Below are 25,678 nucleotides of genomic sequence, written 5' to 3' on the forward strand. Positions count from 1 at the left end.
ATACAAAATAATGCAGCACTATGTAAATATTTTAGCCTGTGGTGGGTGACATGACAACAGTTAAATTTATGCTATACCTAAGTCAGTCAGAAAGACCCAACTATACTATGTTGATAGAACTAAGTGCTCAGTTGACTTTCATTAGTATGTCGATTTGCTCGTCCACGCGCGGACTTGTCCCTCTGAAATGGAAATAAAATATTTTATTGTATGTAAGATATTGTTATTCTGTTGTTAGATAATGTCTAATTTTTATTTTTACATAATTTACAAGGTTTGTACAATCGGATAATTTTTTGGAATACCTAAATCATTCTGACACCTTAATTTATGTTTAAGAAATAGACAGAATGTTTTTTAAATTATCAAAATCACAGAGATAACTTTTATCCAGACATGGTGAAAGATACTTATAAGATCTTAGATTTTGCTCAGATGTTTTTTCTCAATCTCTTAGATTTGGTGGACACACCTCCATGGCATGTCCGCCATTTTGCACTGTCAACTTTATTGACTTACCTAATACCAAGAAGTGCGAGTGTAGTTTTTAGGTTGTTAGCTCTCGAGCCGCACGGAATCTTTGCCTAAGCATTAAAGTTTCAGCTCAGTTTGCACAGCAGATGGCAGCATTCGTCAATGTCACAAGTCAAGGTTTTCCCAACTTTGTTTTCGCATATTTTAAGTGTTGATAAAATTTATTTATTCAGAGAAATTCGCTGCGCTTTAGATTCTACGGCCATGAAATCGAGCGACTAACGGAAATGATAGAGCAGTCAGAGAAGAAATATAAAGAAGAATGGCAACCGGGCTATTTTGCCACAGAATCGGGGTACAATTTGGGTGCCCCACAAGACTGGCTGACGGAAATAATGACAAACGTGTTAGGCCTGACTTACTGTAGTACAGTCAGTAGCCGCGGCACATCTCGTGAACGGTAATATTATTGTGTCTCTCCGTATTCATCACCCTTCAGAGGTGCTACTGTTGTTTGTAGAACTAACCTGAAGGCGTCAGGCGTGACCTGCAGTAACTACGGTCAGAACCCACGAACTGGACTAGAGCCATGGCCAGTTCAACTGCTATACCGTCGAACATCTGAAGTCAGTCCATCTATAGATTCTGTAGTACATGCCTCTATCTGTCTCTCTCTGTCTATGGTACATAAGTCACGCTTCCAGTTCTGTTGTATGGCTGTGTGTCTATACATCTTCTATCGTCAGACCCCACGAACTGGACTAGAGCCATGGCCAGCTCAACTGCTATACCGTCGAACATCTGAACTCAGTCTATCTATACACTCTGAATATAAATATGAATATGTGGGGACATCTCACACACGGCCATCCGACCCCAAGCTAGGCAGAACCTGTGTTATGGGTGTCGGACAGCTGATATATCTACACAAATACATAGATAGATAGATACTAAATATAAATATCAACACCCAAGACCCGAGAACAAATATCAGTGTTTAAACAAATATCTGTCCCAGCCGGGAATCGAACCCGGGACCTTCGGCTCAGTAGTCAGGGTCACTAACCACTACGCCATTCGGTCGTCTAACTGCTCTCTCTGTAGCTCTCTGCTAACTCTGTAGTACTGACCTGAAGGCGTCAGGCGCGACCTGCAGTATGGTTAGCAATTGACATGCCAGTAACTGTCTCTCTCTGTCTATTATATATTAGTCGCGCTACCAGTTCTGTTGTATTGCTGTGTGTCTATACATCTTCTATCTGTAGTACGGTCAGATGCAGAAAAACCTGACCCTATCACAAAAGGCAATTTTGAAATTTTGATTTAATTTTCGGACTTAGATAGACCATGCTGCACATGTAGGTTTCGGCTTAGTATACCCTTTTGCAACACCCTGTATACACTCTGCAGTACTGACCTGAAGGCATCAGGCGTCATATGTGCTACTGTTGTATATCTGTCTCTCTCTGTCTACAGTAGGTACTGACCTGAAGGCATCAGGCGTCATATGTACTAATGTTGTGTATCTGTCTCTCTCTATCTCTAGTTTGTACTGACCTGAAGGCGTCGGGCGCGAGCTGCATGACGGCCAGCAGGCGCGGCACGTCTCACTCACACTCTGTAGCGTCATATGTACTAATGTGGTGTATCTGTCTCTCTCTATCTCTAGTTTGTACTGACCTGAAGGCGTCGGGCGCGAGCTGCATGACGGCCAGCAGGCGCGGCACGTCTCACTCACACTCTGTAGCGTCATATGTACTAATGTGGTGTATCTGTCTCTCTCTATCTCTAGTTTGTACTGACCTGAAGGCGTCGGGCGCGAGCTGCATGACGGCCAGCAGGCGCGGCACGTCTCACTCACACTCTGTAGCGTCATATGTACTAATGTGGTGTATCTGTCTCTCTCTATCTCTAGTTTGTACTGACCTGAAGGCGTCGGGCGCGAGCTGCATGACGGCCAGCAGGCGCGGCACGTCTCACTCACACTCTGTAGCGTCATATGTACTAATGTGGTGTATCTGTCTCTCTCTATCTCTAGTTTGTACTGACCTGAAGGCGTCGGGCGCGAGCTGCATGACGGCCAGCAGGCGCGGCACGTCTCACTCACACTCTGTAGCGTCATATGTACTAATGTTGTATATCTGTCTCTCTCTGTCTACAGTAGGTACTGACCTGAAGGCATCCGGCGCGAGCTGCATGACGGCCAGCAGGCGCGGCACGTCCCGCGAGCGCGCCGCCAGCGCCGCCAGCGCGCGCCACGCCCGGTACAGGTGCTCCTCGCGGGTGGCCGAGCCCACGAACTGGACTAGAGCCATGGCCAGCTCTACGGCCACCTATAGACTCTACAGGGTGTTGCAAAAAGGGTATACTAAGCCTGAAACTGAAATCAGAATTTGAAAATTCGCGAAAAAAAAAAATCATTTTCCATAGAAACTTTGTTGGTCACGTGACTTTTTAGTATAGATTTTTTTTTTCGCGATTTTTCAAATTCTGATTTCAGATTCGGGCTTAGATAGACCATGCTGCACATGTAGGTTTCGGCTTACTATACCAATTTTGCCACACCCTGTATAGTATATACCCTTTGTGTAACACCCTGTATACACTCTGTAGTACTGACCTGAAGGCGTCGGGCGCGAGCTGCATGACGGCCAGCAGGCGCGGCACGTCCCGCGAGCGCGCCGCCAGCGCCGCCAGCGCGCGCCACGCCCGGTACAGGTGCTCCTCGCGCGGGGCTGAGCCCACGAACTGGACTAGAGCCATGGCCAGCTCGACGGCCACGTCGTCGAACATCTGGTGGGGGGTGAACGGGTTGATTATGTTGTTTGTAAAAATTGTTTGCTGGAAACAGGAGAAGGCTAAGGAGAAGAAGAAGATAGGAAATAAGCCTCTACTAATAAGGAGAAAGCTGGGGAGAAGTAGATAGTAAATAGGCTTCTGCAAAGGAACGTAGGGCTTGACAAAGGCTAAATTTTGTTCAAGTCCATTAAGTCCCACTGGTCTCACAGCCAGAGCATTCACCCGTAAGGAAAATTTAAAAAAACAACCACATAAGGGTCAAAATCGAATAAATAGTCAACAGGTAAATAAAGCATTAATGCTCGGAAAGAATCATATAATCTGGTATCAATTAAATGGGCATTGTTATTTTCCATACAAGACACCGCTTCCTAATGTGTTGACTATCAGTAGCTATGGCGCCATTCATTCATTCGTTACAACAGATAAGCATTGACGCATATTTGCTTCTTTATACCTGTTTACTTTGGAAGTACCTCTATTATAAAAAAACAATGCAGTAATTATGATGTAGGTAGTATAACACTAAATGGCATGTTTATACGAGGGCTTAACAGAGTATTAGAGATAAAACTCAGTAAGTTATTATTCTTATTATTTAAATATTTGTGAAAGAAAGCTTTATCACATAGGTGAATCTTCTAACACGTAATTCACGTAAATTTTATTAAAATTGTAGAAAAATGCTGGTAAAAATTACTGATTCGCGTGCCATTGAGTAAGTTAAAAAATAAAGGCGTGATTTTTGGGGTTGCGCGAATTCTGTGTTGTAATTTCAGGAAGGGCTGATTTTTCAATGGTCACATAAATGTTATCTAAGTATAGAATTACTCAGTAATTAATTGTGAAATAAATGTAGGTATATAATGCAAAATGTTTGAAGTGAATTTCTGGAGTTTGAAACGTTTTATATGTTAAATACGTAGACATTTTTTACACTTTACACAGTAACTTTAATAAATCTTACATAATCTAATATAGGAATTAAATAAGATTTATACCGACATAAAAACATAAAAAATTGCTACATAATTTAAAATTGTACGAAAATAACTTAGCGTGTTAGGTAGTTGTATCAATATTTGAATTTAACAAACAATACATACAGCCATTTTTAGATAAAAAGGACAGATAGAGATAAACACAGGAGATATATTATGTCGTAGAAGTGATGTCTGAGTGAAACAATAACTAAAGAATTTAGGTAGGTAGGGTCCGACCACGATAACTGTATGGATTTGCACTGTTGGTGCTTCACTTGTTTTTTTTGCTTTGTCGGACTCTAAGTATCCAAAGCAAAATATTTAAAAAAAATTTAAAACCCTTTGAGAGCGGGCCCAAGAAAGGGATAAGTGGAATGTACAAGGAGAGACCTTTGCCCAGCAGTGGGACACTAGAGGTTGTGGAAAAAAAACCCTTTTACTGAAGGCATATCTCATGGAGGGTACAACTCAATCATCAGTCTATTTGAAATGCGGTACTATATAATATTATTACTTTATTTTATGCCGAGTTGCAGAAAGGGACTTTAAGCTAATGTCGACATTAAATCTATGTCTGTCTCTTTCTGTCCGTATACTGTCAAAGCAAGGCAACGATACATTTAATGCCGACATTAACTTAAAGATCCTTTCTGAAACTCAATGTTAGTGTTATGTTATGTAACTTATATGAGATGATTAAATTATGATAGCTAGATCCGTGATAATCATGCTTGGCAATTGACAAGTCATAATAGTCATAAAGCATTAAGTATTATTATCATAAGCCCTAATTAACTACTTATAACCGCATTATTGCTACTTTAACATAAGCCACTAGTCTTATTATATCGTAAATGTGAAATTTGTTTTTAACTATACTACGAAAATAGGAGGAGGTTCTCAATTCACTTGTTTTTAATTTTTTTATGCTTCATTAACTTCGTATTCGTAAAGCCAACGTATACCAAGGTACATGTTGGCTGTATTTGGTCGAGTCTTGGCCAACGCAGGTCTAGATAAATTAGTACTTAAGTGTGTGCCTAGTAGTAGTCAATGGTGAGCTAGGAAGAAGCCTCTCCATAATATTTAACATGCACCTTACAATATTTGTATATTTATCTTTCAGGCTTCCTTTACAAACAAATTAACTTTTCGCTACTGAGAAATGCCGTCGATGGAACATTTAAATTAGGCTTACAAGTCCCCTTAGACTAAAGCTAAAATCGCAGGCATAAACGCATTTGTCCCATTATAATATAATACTGAATGTGATCAAAACAGCAAGATATTTACTCGGCAAGATAAGACGCAGCCAAACAGGAATATTTAGTAGCGTACACACGATATCAAGATTACTTCCAATTGTTTGTTGACACTGTATTAGTTTCCGTGAGTTTGGAAAGTACGATGTGCACTGCGTATACTTCTTAGCGATTCATTTTGTAATGTAGCAGCTCGGCAGGAGCTGGTCTGGATCACCGGGGAGCGACCCCTGGGCGAATCGACCTGCCTGGCCTCCCCCGAGAGTAGGGGTTGGGTGCTATATTGTAATGTGATACTTACCCTTGTGACTAACGTCCCTAGTGCTTAGGGCTGGTACCTACCTAATAACTCTCAATTAATATGTACCGGGAAGCGGTCTTAGACTAGCTCAGCTTGACGCCGGCCTCTGAAGGAGTGCCTGGTTGCCTGGGGGATCTACAATGACCGTGAAGCGGTCCTAACTATCCTGATCTTGATCCTGAGGCCCCTGGAGGGAAATAACCTCGGTAGGTGTACGGGGTGAGAATTAATAATGCCGATTAATTAGTGTAACACAATTCAGGCGGCACTGGACCCGCTTTATTTACAACCAGGTTAACTTATATATCTAGGGTACTTACAGCTTACGTACTTAATATTAACACACTACACAAATGCACAAATACTTATCACGGTTATTGATATTTATATTGGTCGGGCCCTGAAGGGGCCTACGCGGATGTTTCTATCTTAATAAGGGGAAGGATACAGGGTACAGGAGGTCGGGCGAATACCGGTGGTGCGTGTGGATTTGTTCCAGGGTTCGTGGAGTGTATTTGTGTCGACAAGAATGTGGCTGAAGGCCGGTGTGTGTTCGGTGATTGTATAGTTCGGTACTTACACGGATGCTTTAAACTAGGCAACCCAGGCATCCATGTACGTATCCGGGGAACCTCGGTCCGCTAATTAGGCAGCCCACCGTGTCGGGTATAGTTCGGTATACGGATGCTTTAAACTAGGCACCCCAGGCATCCGTATATCCGGGAAACCTCGATCTGTTGGGCAACCTACCTCGCGGGGAGGCCGGTGTTGTGAGATTAGTGTGCGTGAATAGATTACTTGAATAGATATGGGTGCGGGGAGGGATCTCGGGAACGGAATGATCACTCGTCGGAGCAGGAGGTGGCGAATGGTGCTCTAGCGGCGGTCCGGCGGCTATTTATAGGCGGGTCGCCCCGCGCCCCTTGTATTCTCCGGAGTCGTCTGTGTGGTGCCCCGCTTCGTCTCGCACACGCCGGGCGCTCTTGTGGCTGCGGTGTGAGGGTAGGTGTGTTGGACGGTTGGTTTGTAACGGCTCGTTACAATTTTATATTTAGTAAAATTATTAAAAGTATAAATTTTTTAGGGTTCCGTATTTATAATTTAAAAAGGGGAACTCTTGTAGGATCAGTTTTGACTGCCCACCCGTTCGTACTTTTTTGTCATTCTATTTTATTGTCATAAATAGGAAACCTTAATGGTTCTCTATCCATCTATTACTTAAAGCCTATAATGGATGGATGAAGTGAATTATCTGTTACTTAATAGATATATTTACATCTAAAGATACTTATATTGAAACGTAAAGGTAATTATGACTCTTTGTTTTTTTGAGAAAACATGCTTACTAATCTGCTTCTTTAGGTATTCCCATGAGCTATACTCAACACTCACCACAGTCTTGACCTCCTTGAGTGCGATGTTGTACATGAGGGCTGTACCGACGTCCTTCAGCTGCTCGTCTTCACTCAGCAACGCGTGGACTGCCACCTGACGAAGATTGGAATATTACAGACATAGTTGACAACAGGATCGCCATCGCCACGCTTCATGATACAATGGAAATTTGGAAGGTGAAAATATCACGTATTTCTCATAAATATAAGATAACTTTCAAAATTACTGTAGGTTTGTGACTGTGAAGGAATTAGCCAGTCCAATATTAGTTACATTCTTTATCCTGTTAATATTATAAACGGAAAGTTTGTGAGTATGTTATGTACTCTTTTTCCATCGGCGGTAAAAATTACTGAACAAACGTTTGTAAAATTTGGTAAAGAGAAAGTGTATGCTCTGGATTACCATAATATAGGCTTCTATCCCGGATTTCTGCCGGAAAAGATTATCCTATTTTAAGGCTAAATGTAAATTTAAAGCTAAATCCTTTTTTCGAGCCCTATGTCCTTGATGAGGGATAACAGGATTTAATCATCATTATCAAGGCTAAATGAAACTTGCGGGAACAGCTAATAAACAGAATAATGATGATGATGAAGCTCTTACCTTGGTAGTAACCCGGATGTTGGACAGCGGTCCGTGGCGGCTCTCCCACTCGGAGATGTACAGCAGCCACTCCGACGACGACACGTTCTCGAACAAATTGCACATCTGTGGGGCAGACGAATATATAGTTAGTTTGTTGTCATGTTGTTAGTTTGAGGGTCATCATAAAAGCCCTGAAAACCGATAACTCCCCGATTGCGCGCCACAATTAACAATAGTCCACCATCATATACCGTTAATCCTTGTACAGTTGTACTGTTGTACACAATGGTGATGGCCTGTAGTGGGCCAGTATGAGCCATTGTGTTTAGGGCCTTATCACAACGGCATTATATACAAATAACTCACAAAAGTGGCAATAGCCTGTTGGTCCTCCACCGGCAGTCTATCCAAGCTATACGCCAAGTCTGCCAGCACGTGGCCACTTTAATCCTAATCCAGTAATAATATTTATTATAAAGTATTTATTATAATATATAAATTTATATATAAAACTATACCATTTATTATCAAATTAAGCTTGTGTAACTAGTTTAATTAATTTATTAGTATATCATTTAGCACTAAGTTCAGGGCATACTGAAAACCAGCGCTGCATAGATTATACGAGGTATAACTCGCAGCATTGCTGAGTTTGTCCTTTTACCACCTTTTAATCTTAAGTTATTTTTTGTATTTGTGTTTTATTGTGTTTTCCCGATTATGTGGCAATAAATGTTTTTTCTTTCTTTCTTTCAGTAACAGTGACACAGAAGACTATACTCTCTATCACTAGGATATAAAGGCCAAGTAGTACTTTAAACTTAGCCCTGGTATATTTGGAAGATTTTAGTCCTTATCACAGCGGCAAACTATCCAAATTACTCACAAAAGTGGCAATAGCCTGTTGGTCCTCCACCGGCAGTCTATCCAAGCTATACGCCAAGTCTGCCAGCACGTGGCCACTTTAATCCTAATCCAGTAATAATATTTATTATAAAGTATTTATTATAATATATAAATTTATATATAAAACTATACCATTTATTATCAAATTAAGCTTGTGTAACTAGTTTAATTAATTTATTAGTATATCATTTAGCACTAAGTTCAGGGCATACTGAAAACCAGCGCTGCATAGATTATACGAGGTATAACTCGCAGCATTGCTGAGTTTGTCCTTTTACCACCTTTTAATCTTAAGTTATTTTTTGTATTTGTGTTTTATTGTGTTTTCCCGATTATGTGGCAATAAATGTTTTTTCTTTCTTTCTTTCAGTAACAGTGACACAGAAGACTATACTCTCTATCACTAGGATATAAAGGCCAAGTAGTACTTTAAACTTAGCCCTGGTATATTTGGAAGATTTTAGTCCTTATCACAGCGGCAAACTATCCAAATTACTCACAAAAGTGGCAATAGCCTGTTGGTCCTCCACCGGTAGTCTATCCAGGCTGTACGCCAAGTCCGCCAACACGTGGCCGCGCCGGTCCTGATGCAGGAGTAGAGACACGTCGTCTCTCAGAGCCGCCCCGGACAGGACTCGGAGCGCGGTGGTGCGCGCGTCGCCGCCTAGGTCTACTACTCGACCTGGGGGTTAAAGAGGGTGGTGAAGTAATAGTTAAGAGTGGTTAAAATGGGAATTTATACATAATTTAAAAGTAAGCAATACATCATGTAAAAGATGTAAAAGAAAAGCAAAAGTAAGCCAAAAGAGGTGGCGCAGCTCGTTATTCTAAACAACGGCAACGTTTGTTTTATAAATGTTTTAAACATGTGAAAAAAAATAAGCTTCTCCAGACAAAGATAGTTTGCAGGCCACGTGACTTTTTACTAAGGGGAATAGTTTTTCACGAATTACCAGAAGTCGTAGAGCAAAAGAGGTTCAGAATGGCGAACTCATTCCGTTTACTATACGTAACTATTTTGCAACAATATGTCCAGAGAATAAAGTTTCAAAGTGGCATAAAGTGCACGAGTTTTTTTTTGTTAGCTTGGACATACATTATGCGTAACTCTTATAAAATATGTAGGGTTGAATAAATACTCTTTCCATACCGATGGTAGTCAAGAAGTGGTCGCCCAGCACCCAGCTGCCCTCGCCCTGCAGGTACAGGCGCAACTCCTCGAGAGCCTCCGTCTCCTCGCCCGACAGCGTCGTGCCGGACAGGGTCGACATCAGCTTGTCGTACTCCGCTAGAGCCTGGAAATTAAAGAGTTGTTGTTAGATGGAATAAATCTATTGGCATTGTATTGTTTGATACAAGTGGCGGCACCACAAAGTCTAGATAAATGTAAAATAGATGGTGATTAAAGTCTGTTATTCATATTTTCGATTAATTCCTCAAAAGTCGATTGTCCCGCCAATAGAACGATACGTCACTTAATCGAGGGACAATCGGCTGTTGAGGAATCGTTCAGAATCTGTCAATTTAGTATCTAAGATTAAAAACAGACTTTAGGGCTACCAAAAACCGATCATACATCAGTTAAACATGGTTTAAACTTTTTCACGGTAATAATTAGATTAATTAATGAATGTATGATGCGATGAACTGATAACAGAAGTTAGTATCTAAGATCTGGGATTCGATTCCCAGCTAGGATCTGGATTTGTTCCTGCTTTAGTTGGTGTAGTCACTGCATTGATAGTGCATTCATAAATCTTTTGGCTATCAAGACATTACATTAAGAATGTATCAAATTGTTTTTGAGTTGCACCAAACAAAACAAACTTCACATTTCACACTAGAACTATTTATACATTTAGTTGTGCTCGAACAAATTTTAGTCCATGACATCAGGATTGGAATGATCTGGAATCTGGAATGAGTAACAAGTCCACCAATAGGTATGACTATTATATTTTATGTGTTTACTGCATCGTTGCATGTTGGCTGGTACTTTTATGGTGTTACAGAAACTATATGTATAATACCTAAGTATGTATAATGCGTATTACTGTGCATAAATATGTCTCAGGTAAATACCATTATTTGTATTAGGGTCTGACAGAGGGCCAAAGTGAAAAAACATATTAGGTAATATAGGTAAAGACGATTAGGCTCCTTCAAAATGAAAAGCGGTAACTTCTTCTTAGCGTGTTGGTGACATACACTACAGCTTCTGTAGCTTTTCGGGAGTCAGATTTGTGTCAGTGGCTGAATGCGTAGGGTGTATAGGTTAAGAACATTTTAAAAGAAGAACTAATAAATATCGTTATTTATCAGTGTATTGTAAGTTTAATTGTAGCCTATAGTTTGTGTATAATAAGGTGCATCTGTATATAAAGTGCAGTACATAGTATACTAACATCGATGTCCTTGTAGACGATGGGCGGGAAGGCGGGGCGGCGCTCCTCGGGCTCCACGTCCTTGGCCGCGCTGGGGCCCGCCGACGCCTCCGCTTCAGCCATTATCACTTCTGTGGACAATACAGTAGGGTTTAAACTGTGTTAACACTTCTGTGGACAACAGAGTACAGTTTAAACTGTGTTGGTTGCTGGGTTGTTGGCCGGTCTGGGTGTTTTAGGCTGTATCGGGTCGACCCGAATGCCGTCGTTTGATTCGATTAAACAATGAATAATATCAAAACAAATAAATAATTATAGTTGCAGGGTGTCCACTTAGAATGCTCCAAAAAATTCCCTGACTTTTCCCTGACTTTCCCTGACCGTTTCAAAAAATTTCCCTGACCGAAGATCAAAATATAAACCTAATTTAAGTAATTTGAACACGAAAGCTTCATTTCAAAGTTTTGTGTTCATTTGTTTGACACTTATTCAATCTTGACTGCGTAAAAAATTTATACAGGGTCCCCAAAAATTGTATATTAAGAGGGAAGTATAGCACTTAACACACACTTACGTTGTTATACTAAATATTATCCGATCTCCATGATGTTTTAGGATATTAAGCTAGCACTTGCTCGTCCATACAAAAAGAGAAAACGTTGGTCTACTTCTAAATATTATCAAATCTCCATGATTTTTTAGGATATTGGCGACACAATAAATAATTTATAGTTTTTCACCTCAAGTAACGCAATTTTTGTGATCAAAACTATGGCGAATGACGCCATTGTTGAATAAAAACAATGTTTTTTTTTAATGATACCCTAGAATATATTGTGCGATTTACATCACAATCAAAAAGATTTGTTGATATTTACTTGGTGAATAACGATTTCTCCCGAAAATTTATCAAGAACAGTACCTATGTCATTCACGAGCTGCATTTATCTCTATAGCACCCGAGCCCCGGGGCATGAGTGCACAAACGATAGCAAGTGTTTTCCTCATTACCTATTTTTCAAGGTTCCCTCTAAAGCCTTAGGAGGCCATTCTGAACAATTTTCTAAAAAAAAAACCTAAAAAAACGCATCCGCCTTGCAGCTTGCAGCAAGTTGCTATACTGCATAGTTTAAGTCTGACTAAAATTTGACTGATTACCTTCGAAGTAGATATTGAAACCGAAATTGAAACAGAACCAATTTTTTGTTGTATAGCACTCTCCTGCCTGATAAAGTTTTGTAAGTTAGTTGTGTAAGATTTTTTTTATGAAATTTGATTAAACATGCAGTACAAAATATAATAAAATTTGTTTTGCTCTGCTAAATTAGTAAAAAAATAAGTTATAGATTAATAGATGCTGCGCAGAGGCGGCGTATGCGGTCTCGCTGAGGTATAAAATAATTAGCGAATTGAGAACCTCCTCCTTTTTTCAAAGTCAGTTAATGAGCGCGGCTGCAGCGCGTCTGCTCCAACAAAATCATGTTATTTTTTATCACGAACTTCTAAAAATCTTTAAATTAAATTTGTTTTGAATGTTGAGAAGAGTCACCCTCTTTTGCATCAAACTGTATATACGGGACATAATTTTACCAGCTGAGTCTGGGGTCTAGCTAATCTTTTAGAATTACTACAATTTTTTTCTATCTGTTATATTTGATTAAATCACGATATAAACTTACCCCCTTATTCATAAAAAAGTTACTAGACGCTTTAGCTATTGAACTGTTCTGTCACTCTCTGACAGAGAACAATTTGTTGTTTGACAGAGAGGGACAAAACAGTTCAATAGCTAAAGCCTCCAGTAACGTTTTTATGAATAAGGGAAAGTTTATTTAAAAAACTTAATTAGTAAGGATCAGTCAAAAATATTCCAAATCTAAACGAGATTTTATTTTGTGACTTATTTATTTCACGTAAAAAAAGAAGTATTACTAGTAAAGAAAAGTACCAAAATTATGCTAGAAAAGGGTCATTTTTCCCTGACTTTCCAGGTGGCCCATCAATTTCACTGACTTTCCATGACCACCTAGAGCTTCCCTGACTTTTCCCTGACTTTCCCTGACTTTCCAGATAGTGGACACCCTGAGTTGTATAAAAGTTTTTTTTATATTTAAATATTCAGGGCCTTACCACAAAAACTTAGACAGTATTTAACAGGTGTTTAGCGCTGTCAGACGCCTACAAAATTTTCCAAACTTCGATTTAAACAGTTGTTAAACAGTGTTTAAAGTGTTTTGTGGTAGTACAGTCACTTTTCTTTCCTGTGTAGGAAGTAAAATGTTACTCACAGTAAAAACTGAACTAAGGAATGCTTTATAGAAAACTTTGCCAAATGTGTTGTTGTGGAATGATCTAAACTTTAAACATTACGGATAGATCTATTGGGTCAATAGCCTAGCACTAGAGTTCTGGCTAGAAACAACATTATTTTCTATTTAGAGCCAGACTTTTACGAGTAGGATCGATAAACTCTGTACCCAGGCGATTTGTTGAATAGTTTATTATTAAATTGTTCGTAGGTATTTAATTCATTCAGAGTTAATCACTTTTTAATGGGAATAAAAAACTATTGATTAAAAATATAAAAAATCTATCGCAGCTGGATTACACAGAATTAGAATGTTTTCAAAATAAATCCCTAATCAGGTCACGCAAAGTCGTTAACCTTTCCCCATTTATCAGCCACAATTAACCTATCCCAACCTAACCACCCATAACTATCACACATTATAATACACCTATGACACACCTGTTATGAATGGACGCTTTTGCAACAGTGGCGACCTCGCTACAATGCGATTGAGATGCACAATAGGTCACTTTTGGGCGCACCAACTGAACACTTCACGGGCTAAGATTTGAGAACGAGTCAGGCCGGCCACGCGGGTAGCAGTGGGCATATCGACTCAGGCACAGGCTGAGGGTTACTCTATCATTCTTACAAACTAGCCAAGAAGACCTGTTTTGTATTTTGTACGTTTAACGCACCGAGTTACAGTCGTGGTTAGCGTACCAACGCTCTGAAACTTCAGTTTTCGTAAGCTAGAGTGAGCTTTCTGGCGATAAGCCAACGAGACTCCTGCGCAGAGTATTTATAACTAACCCGAGTTCGCTCAGCCAGTATCACTTACATGCGAGCTTTTCTACATGTTTGTAAACAAGCTTCTTGAAAGCTCACGCGAGACTTGTACAAGTTATAAAAGCTAATCAATGATATGGAATGGTAGAGGAAAGGGATGATAAAAAGGATCATAATAACAGATTCAAAGGGAGAGAAAAGTGATATGACTAAACTTGGATGTGAATGCGAGGTGTGAATCATCGGTGAATATTTTCGTACGTGTAAAAGGAATACGCTTGTTAGCTATTTTGGTGCGTTTATTATTACTGACTGGATGGAAAAGTTTTTAATCGTTTATGGGTTGTGCGATAAAAATATGTCAGAAAAAACGTTAATGATTCTCATTCGAGTTCCATGAACCTGTAACAAGTTGGTAAACGCTAGTTTCTGATGCATGTTCCTTGATCTAATGCATACAATTATAATATTTCTGATAGGATTTTCATATCCTTAGCTAAGCTCACGGGGAAAAGCTAGTGAACTTTCGCAGTGTGTCATTCCATAACCCGAAGGTTTTTATGATGTTAATTCAAATCAATATGAAGATTTGACGATGCCCAGGAAATAGCAGTAAGTACTACCTAAATATACAGGGTGTTGCAAAAGTGGTATACTGAGCCGAAAAAAGGTGACTCAGGGGGTCAATCTGAACACTTTTGCAACACTTAAATTACAAACCACTAATTGGTATGTATGTATGTATGTATATCATCGGCGGGATTCTAACCCGCGTCACTGCTGTGAGAAGCGGCCGCTACCACCGCTCTGCACCGATTATAATAAAAAAGCAACTTCTATTATTTACATTACCTAGATGTGGGTTCTTCTTATCGCGTCTGCGCTGCCTCCGCGCCAATTTTTCAGCTAATGTACGCCGCTTTGCCTTCAACTGCTGCCCGCATGCCCTGTTGGGAATCGCCTGTTACAAGTTACACGTATAATCATTTATATTATGGTTCTTATAGGAAGAAATACGCAGTGACTTAGTAAGCCGAAAAGGGGACTCCGGTGAACATCAAAGTATCTATAGACAAGATAAAAAACTTTTTTCTAAAGTAGTAAAGTAAAGGTTATTTAGAAACAGTCTGAGGCATCCCCTTTCGGTTTAGTATACCACTTTTGCAGCACCCTGTATATTACAGCAATGGTCCTACAGTAGGGCTACATGAATTTAGCTATCACTTAGAACAGTTGGTATTGGTTTACGTAGACGTTTAGGTTGGTAGAAAAAAACGGGTTGATAGCTTTTTAAATTACAATTTAAACACATTATTGACCATAACATATTATCTACTGGTCTTACTACCAATAAAATACCCAAAAATCCGACAAACACTACGAAAGATATCATAAACTAGCAAAATCACTCTACTCGTGACGTCCAACACTAGCTATAGCTATCCTTATCTACCACAAACGACAAAAATGAAACAAAAATATGATACTCGACGCGTTTATTGCCAGCCAAAGAAATAGAAACACTTTCGTCTCTTGCGCCGTCCAATCAGAAGCGAGCTTGTGGCGTCCAATAAGAAGCATGCCTTGCGCCGTCCAATCAGAAGCGAGCGTGCGGGCAGTTAGGGTTCCGCCGGCGTCCGAACAGGGCCCGGAGAACCCTCGGCAGGACCACCGCCAGTGGCAGGAGGAGGTATAGCCAACGGACTCCCGTTCTGAACAATCTGTTATGGATTCAAGTTAGGTCGTGCCTTTTCATCGCAGAATACAAATGGCAGTGCGCAAACACAACTCATTAAAAAACGGCGATACGGCTCGCGACCTATCACGTGAGTACAAATCTATTACAGCGAAAAGTGCTACTCGCTTGCCTATCACCTCTGACAACCCCTTCGGAGATTACAGTCGTGAGAATATGTATTTATGTGCAATGCACAATATTAATGTCCTATTAGCCGGATTTGTAACGTGGCGGCCCAAATCATACCGTATTTTAAAACTAAGTTTACTTATGGGCATTATCGTAGAGGCACCGAGGGCAAGACGGCACGAGTAGAATGAACAAAGAATTAAGAGATAAATATAAGTCACTGTTCCTATCCTTAACTAGGTATCTATCGAAGCGGAGACGACAGTATCTTCCCAGTTTAGTAGCTAAATACATTCACGAGTAATTTAAAAGTTCCAGTGACATAGGGAACGTCAATGGCAGGTGGAACTTTTTCATTGCAGATATTATCGTCCAATCTGTGTGTGTGGTCCAAAAAATTACCATATTTTGTACCAACACATTGGGGGAAAATACTGCAAGTACTCTATGTTTCATTATTACATTAGTGTTGACGGGACAGTTGATGATGATATTGTTAGTAATTACCTGGCCTCCTCAATCTGGTCGTTGAGTAACTCATAGTCGGGACTGTCTTCGCGGCTGGACCGAGCTGCGTTCGGCTGCAACAATACAAACATATTTTATACCGTATCTTTAAATATCCATTGGCACTAAGTATGTCTACTTTACAATTGACCCTGCATGCTTTTTCGCATATTACCCATACCTACATATTTCCATTAAACGCTACAATACATGCAAAATTTCAAATAAGCCTACATTTATATGTATAAAGGGTGAATTTTATCCGATCCAGTGTGGTTAGTAATTTCTACATGAAAATATCACGTTACAATTTTAAGCCTAATTTCATGCTGTACTGAGTCCGTTTTCCGGCCTTCGATTGGCTTTAAATGAAACGTTTATGTTTTATTTTATAACTTTTTGCCATCACCACGCTGCTCTATTGCGGGTGGCCAAAAAATTTGGACAGACGAAATAGTAAAATTTATCCGTGTTTAAATAAATTTTCGAGAAATTAAATGGTGCTATAATGTGTTAGGTACAGATTGCAGGATAAGAGTCGAGTAGAAAATCAAGCATAAACAGTAGAATTGTCATTCAATGGACGTATTCTTTAAATCACATACAAGCCATATGCACCTGTATGCCTCTTAATTCTTCTCGACACTTATCCCGCTATGTATGCAATGCTAGGTATTCTAGGGTACCTATGGGACTCACTATGATGGAAAGCCAATAGAGCAGCGGGGATCTGTGACATCACTCGTTCTTACGGCCACTCTGTAAACCATTTATATCAAAACTTTTTGTTCATTCACGACCAGGACATTTCGTAAAAATTAGAAAATTTTACCTTGGAGTTTCATTACTTAGGTTCTAATTGGTTATATTAATAACGACTGTCTGAGTTAAACTCCGGCTACCAATAGGTTAAGGTCTAATAAAAATATTTATGCAGCTTCAATAAAGAGTCGAATCTGAAATTGCGGCATTAAATCATTGCCTCTTACTTATATAATATGGGCGGCGGTAATTTTAGATTCGTTTCTTTATTGGCTCTGTTTATACAAGCAAATTCTAAGTAACACTCATTAATAACGCACCAAAATACCAAATTGAAACAGCACTTTATTATTAAAATTATTTTAAGCTTTATTATAGAAAATAAAACAGTTAGATGCGAGCAAAACTCGGGTGATGAAGAATCAAATATTTACAAGGCGCTTTTTAAAACGATAGATAGACAGATAGATGGCGCCACTGCCAAATTATACTTCATAACCGGTTGCCTCTACAATACTATACCCCTTTATTTCTCACGATATTGAAGTAGTAGAATAAATATATTCTTCATTTTAGCTTATAAATAACAACTCGGCCCGTGAAGCAAAGGAATGTTATATGTAACATTTGAACATGTGCCGTATTAATATTGCTCTCGCTAGACTTGACACCTTTCAACTTAACAACATCAGTCTGACAGTGTACCTCAGTATTAGGCTGCGCGGGCAGCAGCCGGTCCAGCAGGGCGGGCAGGGCGGCGCGCAGGGCGGGCGGCAGCGCTCGCTCCGGCAGCTCCAGGATCTCTGCGGGGATGTGCGCGCCGCACAAGAACTGGGCGATCTCCTCGGAGAAGTTGTTGCAGTTGTGCGAGATCAGGTTGTAGGTGTTGCCGCTGGGGAGAGAATAGATGCGTTGATTGGATAGTGTTGGGAGAAAAATATAGAATGAAATGTAGCTCCAGAATGTAACAAATAAGGGGGTAACTTTTTAAACGCATTGACGAGGGAGAAAATACAGACAAGCTGCAGCTGGGTATATATTATTCGGTAATAAACGGTAAAAGACCGGTCTTTTCAATGGGTTTCGAATGTAGGTGGTTTTTTGTCATGGCAATTTAATTAAATTTTTGTTTTTTTGGTGTTTGTGTTGGATTTGATTGTCATTTCAGTTCAGCGTTCGCTGGGGGTAAAAAGCGAGGTAGCGGTAGCTATTCACTGCTCGAACAATAAACAACCTTGCACTCCGCATGATCGTTATCAATGGTGGTAACTCAAAGATACTAACGCGTAAGACGAGACAGCCAGCCCACGTAGGTAGTCGAGGAACAGGTCGCGAGGCACCGCCGTGGTGCCCAGCGTGTCGATGCGAAGCGGGGAGCCCAGGCCGGTGGTGCCCTGGGGATTAGAGGAAAAACAAATACGTTAATTGCTGGTTGAACAGTGAACATCGGTGAAAGTAAGACATGCAGCGCTATCATCGGCTGAATTTTTCATTGAGGGGAACTTTTAAGCGTGTCGGTGACAAATACTAAGGCTGGACTATAGCTTGTTACCATGGTGAAAGAAAAGGTTAGTCAGATTAGGTGTCAGGTGCTGATTGTTCAGGGTGGAACGAGTAATTATAAGGTGCAGTTCTTACAAGCATGACATGAGTAACCTTTACGTGTCCACGTATCTCGGATATCGGATATATGTATAACGGATAACGGATGGTGTTATTCAGATCTGCAGGTGTTGTTTGTTAAGAGGTAGTTAAAATACATTTACCACGTTTTAACATAATCGGTTCATAGTTAAGTCGTTAAAAATATGTCTATTAAATTGACTTTACGGGGTTTTTAACTTCGATAACGATATTTTCGAATAGCTTCCGTATGACTTCACACATGCATCGCAGCAAGCGATTTTCCGTCTCCTTACAGCACAAAACAGCTGTCACGGAGGGACTGATTTAATAATGCACTCAGCAAGAAGGAAAGCGTCATTTGGCACCGCAACGCATGTTTTGTGCCGAACTCTTTCAGTTCCTAGTAGGTAGGTGGTCGGTGAATCGGCCGGTATATCTGGAGAATAGCCGTAATCAAACATACACCTACACATCATTTTAAATAGATGTTGCGTTGTTTTCCGCAGTCGCGTGATAGAATTCTCCGTAGAGAAGAAGCTTTTTGGAATTAAATATGGCCGTTATATTTGTGACTTGTACCGTGTATCATTATGGCTAAAATACATCAATAAAAAGTATTCATATTTTTCGCACCAGTTATATAGTTTGTTCCGAAAGTGGTATACGAGGGCGATACCGAAATGATCGGGAATAGAAAAAAGTACAAAGATATAATAATATTATTTACTTTTATTGTTTTTCAAAGTAGTCTCCGTGACATTCAATGCACTTTTTCATTCGATTAAACCAATCATTGAAACAGTAATTCCAGTCTGAAGTGGATACTGTCAAAACAGCTGATTTGTAAGCTTCGACCGCCTCTTCTGGGCCGCTAAACCGTTGACCACGTAGCATATCTTTAATTCTTGGGAATGTAAAATAATCATCGGGGCTCAGATCAGGGCTATACGGAGGATGGTCCATCAACTCCACGTTTTCCATATTTAAAAACGTTCTTGTTTTGCGAGCGGTATGAGAGCTTGCATTATCGTGGTGAAGGATTATACGACGATTCGGGTTAGTTTTACGAAGTTCTCTTACGACTTCCGGCAAACTAGATGCTTTTAATAGGTGGTTTCGATGCAATAATCTCCAGCTAAATCCAAACAAGACCAGTGCAATGCTATTTAGAAACACGTCGCGAAATGATGACAATATGAATATTGAGTTTAACGGAGACAAAATAGGTTTAGTAGACGCTGTCAAATTCTTGGGCGTACACATTGATTGTTACTTGAACTGGAAGCATGAACTGACATCAATTGAGGGGTCAATCAGCTCTGCTTGCTACGCTCTCAGAAGCCTAAGAGACGAATTAAACCTAGACAACCTCAAAATGGTGTATTACGCCTTAGTGGAATCAAGGTTACGTTACAGTATTATGTTCTGGGGACAGAGTCATGAGTACAATATTAAAAAAGCCTTTACATGCCAAAAACGGGCCATCCGAACTATGGCTCGCATCGCACCCTGGGACTCGTGCAGGGAACACTTTATTAGGTTAGGTATATTAACTGTGCCTTGCTTGTATGTTTTCGTACTGCTCACTAACCTTGCAAAAAAATTGCCCAGATATGAGTCGCCTGATGATAAAAAAGCACGGAACAAAACAAGAAGACGAGACATTCGCATTGATACCTTGAATGCCAGGCTTAAAATTGCGAGACATAGCGCTCGGTATCAGGCAGTCCTCTTATATAATAAACTACCGACTGACTTAAAACAAATTGACGAAATAACAAAATTTAAAAATTCCTTGCGTATCTTCTTGTTGAAAAGGTGCTTCTACTCTGTTGACGATTTTATTAATTTTAGAAACGTGCATGACATTTTATTTTAATATAAATATAAAATTTTGTTGTAATTTGAAATTGGGTATATTTAATTAAGTATTATTATTGTTCTAAATTGTTATTTTTTATGCATGTTATATTATATTTTTGTCTATAGTAAATTCAAATACAATGTAATTTTGTGAATGAATAAATGAAATGAAATGAAATGAAACAAACTGTTGTGTACCAATCAGCAGTAACCGTCCTTTGTTCTTGTAATGGAATCGTAGCCACATGGCCAGTTTTCGATACAAACGAAGCGACCATTTTTTTCGACACGCTGCGTGAGCGAATAACTTTTGTTGGCTTGACCTCACCTTCGAAGACCCAAACTGCCGATTGATGTTTTCTTTCGGGCTCATATGAATAAATCCACGATTCATCACCAGAGACGATATTGTAGACAGCATTTGAACTGCCTCCATTGAACCGTTGCAGAGCAGATCGACACCAATTAACACGAGCCGACTTTTGTTCCTCGGTGGGGCACCCAGCGCGAAACTAACTTCTTGACACCCAGTTCTTCATGTAAAATGGTTTGAATGGCTGTCATACCAATGCTGAGAGAAGCCCGAATCTGCTCGTATGTCACATGTCTATCTTCTTTTATTAACTGGCGTACAGCATCGATGTTATCTTGTGTTACCGCTGTTTTTGGCCGACCAGTATAAGGGACTAGTGTTGCCCAAATGCAAGAACAAGACGAGACTTAGCCAGTCTTGGTCTTGGTCTTGCGCCAATACACCTGGTCTTGGTCTTGGTCTTGGTCTTGCGCCAATACACCTGGTCTTGGTCTTGGTCTTGGTCTTGCGCTCCCAGTCTTGGTCTTGGTCTTGGTCTTGGTCTTGGTCTTGCAGCAAGAGTCTTGCAAGTCTTGCAATTACCTATTAGTCTATTACTATTTATTAAAGTTTACTTTTTGATTTTAATAGATATTTTTTTATTCGCTATGTTTATGGTATTAGTCGTAAGGTCATAGGTCCAGTTTTTCATTTTCTTTGATACAGTTTTTTGCATCTCATAGAATTCCTAAGCGTAGGTACTTACCTATACACCGAACTGTTACACCTAACTACTCAGTGAAATAGCGCTCTGCAAGACGCAAGAGTCTTGCAGGCTATGTCTTGTTCTTGCTCAAGTCTTGCACGGTCAGTCTTGGTCTTGGTCTTGCTAAAAACACGCGGTCTTGTTCTTGGTCTTGGTCTTGCAAAAACGCAAGAACAAGACCAAGACTGCAAGACCAAGACTGAATTTGGGCAACACTATAAGGGACTGTGGTAAGAGAGGAACGTCCACGGCGAAACTCAGAATACCAACGATATATAGTCGTTTTACTTGGTGCTTCAAGTTTATAAATAGAAACAAGCTCGGCGAGACATTGTTCTTGAGATAAACCTCGACGAAAGTTGTGAAAAATTATTGCACGGAAATGTTCCCGCATAAGCTCCATTTTTTACACCGACTTGTCAAATTCAAATGGTCAATACTCTTTTATTTTTTACTTTTTTTTAAATTCGAAAATGGAATTATGTTTGAAAAAACACTAAATTTGATACACCAAAAAGGTTTCACTCTAATTTATTCCTAAGTATTCTATTCCCGATCTTTTCGGTGTAGCCCTCGTACTTACTAATCCGAAAGGGGGTAACTCATGGGGTAATTCTGCATAACTTTTGTTTGTCAATTTGGAAATTCGGCAAAAATATAATTATGAATAGAAAATGTGTTACTATGGAGAAGCAAATTGACTATACTTATCACTTTAGCAATACCCTCTATTTAAAATCATTCGGAGACACCTCTAAACATAAAATAGGATAGACATTACTCCAAAAATAATCTGATATTTAGAACGACAAAAACAAACAAACTTCGTCTATTTAATACGACGAAAGAGTAAGCTGTGTAGAGGTAACTGTATATCTCATTTCTTGTTGTTATTAAGTAGATATAAACTTTCTATCATACCTAAAAGTAGTTGATTGTTTTGTATTTATTAATAACTTTCTTCTCAACAAACACCTAACATAAGTCTTTTGTAATACATACATAAGTTACTTAATACTATTATCAAGTCTACATAACGTAAAAAGTTATCCCAAATATTAATAGTAAAGCAACACAACATAAATGCTAGTCCATTTCCGCAATCATAATTATTCTGAGAATGCGGAGAGTTGTCGCGAGCAGGAGGGTTACTCTATACTGACGAAAAACTAACGAAGTTGAGATTTCGTGCAATCGGCAAGTTTAATACAACAAGACAGAGTCGTGGCTCGAGCAGCAGCGATCCGAAACTTAGTTTTTTATCATAGAGTGACCCCCCTGCGTCGGTTATGCGATGGGTATAAGCGTCTGACCTAAATGAACTACTATTATACCACCCTACTGCCGACCGTATGACATTTACACTGCGGAAAGGCGGATAGAACTCGTGAATGATCTCAAAGTTTATTCCAGTCTTTATACAATAAAATACTCTAACATAATAGGTATTTAGGAATTGTACACGGTGCAAAAGGGGTAGGTATAGTAGTATCTTAATAAAAAGCTTAGTGGCTATAGGTACTACCTATACTATACCAAACACTTTTGCAACTACCCTGTATATTACCTACATCAAGAACATAGATTCGAGTACATAATTATAAGCATCCATTAGACTCGTCTGTCTGAGCGTATAAGACTTTAACACTCAATCATTGAGTCAAAACGATAAGACTTCTACTTTACTGCGGTGGTAGCGGCGACGTACAAAACAACATTTTCATTAAATAAAATAAACGCCTATACACCTATCAACGTGAAAGGTGTGAAGACCGTATTATTACTTTTACGATCCAGTTGGCTCAGTGCCCAAATATTTTTACTGTAAACTAGGTATCCTGACCCGGGTTCTGGCAGTGCCATCTAGTAAATGTAGTAAATACTAACCAATTATGTAAGGAAACCGAACCCTGACATACTGACTGCTTAATTCGATGACCCTATAGCTACGGGCACATAACTCTTTCCTGACATGAAATACGAATTTTGGAGATAGGGTGCGCTAACTAGGACTCTATCCCGTTGCATTAAAGGCACCAACTGCGTGACAGCTTTTCGAACTTTCATATTTCGTCGCAAGCACAAAATAGTTATTTTTCAAGTGGCCCCTCAGTTTGAAGTTTCAAAATAACAAGTTTTCAGAGTCTGCTGTTTTTTTAAAGGCGTAATTTGGCCACCGACGGGCGCCGCGTGAACAATGATTTATTTTTGTTTGTGTGGGTGTTAATGTGTAAATAAACATTGTATCATGCTTATAATAATGCTTACAGATGAAGATACTTTTTCCTACCCAAACTCATCACACAGCCCATATTTTTAATTTATTATTATTAAATTATTTAATGCACAAAAAAATAGAGTGTACATATGACAACTTAATGCTTATAGCATTTTATTTCAGTTAACCTTTGGTGTTGTATAGAGAGTGAGAAAATTTGTAGATGGAGTTGTTACAGTAAATAGTGTACATACTAAATACATACCGGTTTGCAACTGCTTATCCCTCCGGCTCCAAAGAAGTATTCTTTTCCGAACACCACCACTGCTGTGTGCCACACTGCATCAATCTGTTGGCCTGCAATGAGAGAAAAAGTTACATTAATTATGAACTGTAACTAACATTTTAACAAGGAGAAAGAATTCTTATCATTGTGAAAAATTATCATATCAACGAAAAATATATTTGTTTACACATTACATAATATAACATGCACACACATGGCCTGCAAACAATCCACTGTAGGATCCTCTAGGCCTCTCAAAGACTGGATGTTATTACCATAATCTCAACATTTGTCAGGCAGGTAGGAGATATCACACAACATATTATTAAACATTCAAGACAAACATTTTAAAGAAATATATTGCTCGTCCGTGAACAAACAAGGGACTCAGAACAACAATTATATCACTTTAGATTCTGCTTATTTGTGTTGCTTATTGAATTTGCAAGACTCATTTATTCACAACCTAGAAACAATAGCTATAATGTGGCAGGTAGGAAATGCAGCTTTTTGAGGCACAGCTATGATAGATGAACATGATATATATGATCCAATACAGTAAAAATACTATGTAAAAGCACTAGAAGGCAAACTGGCATTGCTAAAGAACACTAAGATTAACTTTTACCAAGTTTCACTTGATAAATAAAACCTAACTAGATTCATGGAAAGTACTCACCGAGGATGGCAGGAGACAGCAGAGAGGCAAGACCTCGGGACAGGTCGTACACATACAGCAGAACTGGCTCAGACATCGCCACTACACTCCTGCAGACAAACACACACTAAACACTTTGTACACTCAATAGAGCAAGTCAGTGAAACAGATTGGTGTATGGAACAAGAAAATTGCACAGGAAAAAGTCTCTTTATTTTTACTCAAAATTTTAACATTCCAAAGGTACTATTACTAGCCACAGCAACTAGAAACGAGAATAAGTTTGCTGGAATTTCTGAACGAACGTCGTAACATCCCCGTCCTAAGACTATCTGTATTAATGTCCGTCCACTGCGGAGACGATACGTGAATGTCGGATACTATTTTTAAGTTCACACCACACGACTACACTCTACACCGCGCAGCTACAGGTAGCCCTGTTCCTGATTCTGGATAATAATGTTGCAACCGAAGATGTTAGACTTTAACACTGGACTTACGCTTTTAATTAACTGACTTTGGAACTGCGATAGGAGATGGTAGGTAGGCAATTTTATGTGCAATGTAATATAAAGGTAAAACTATTGATACAATCAGTATTTAAGAGAGAAAATTGTTACTTATTTCAGAATTCAGAGTTTCTATTTCTTTGGCTGACTTTG

The 25,678-nt window shown here is 39.4% G+C and overlaps 1 protein-coding gene across 4 annotated transcripts; it reads right to left on the bottom strand.

Moving 5' to 3' along the window:
* Window positions 1-11: 11 nt before the first annotated feature.
* Window positions 12-25,678, bottom strand: LOC105390281. Of its 4 annotated transcripts, XM_048626733.1 has the most exons (15): window positions 25,517-25,678; window positions 25,038-25,126; window positions 24,338-24,429; window positions 18,592-18,701; window positions 18,013-18,199; window positions 16,546-16,619; window positions 15,024-15,118; window positions 11,114-11,223; window positions 9,859-10,003; window positions 9,209-9,390; window positions 7,821-7,925; window positions 7,212-7,307; window positions 3,256-3,267; window positions 2,647-2,807; window positions 12-182 (listed from the first exon to the last, which is right to left on the bottom strand). In XM_048626733.1, exons 2-15 carry the CDS (start codon window positions 25,111-25,113, stop codon window positions 128-130), a joined length of 1,500 nt encoding a protein of 499 aa, XP_048482690.1. In that variant the 5' UTR covers window positions 25,114-25,126; window positions 25,517-25,678; the 3' UTR covers window positions 12-127. The 4 variants fall into 4 exon arrangements, with proteins under 4 accessions (XP_048482690.1, XP_048482687.1, XP_048482689.1 ...); XM_048626730.1 differs by lacking the exon at window positions 2,647-2,807 and having other exon boundaries at window positions 3,095-3,267; window positions 25,517-25,677; XM_048626732.1 differs by lacking the exons at window positions 2,647-2,807; window positions 25,517-25,678 and adding an exon at window positions 25,274-25,475 and having other exon boundaries at window positions 3,095-3,267.

This window comes from Plutella xylostella, chromosome 17 (genome assembly GCF_932276165.1).
Source record: "Plutella xylostella chromosome 17, ilPluXylo3.1, whole genome shotgun sequence".
Lineage (NCBI taxonomy): Eukaryota > Metazoa > Arthropoda > Insecta > Lepidoptera > Plutellidae > Plutella > Plutella xylostella.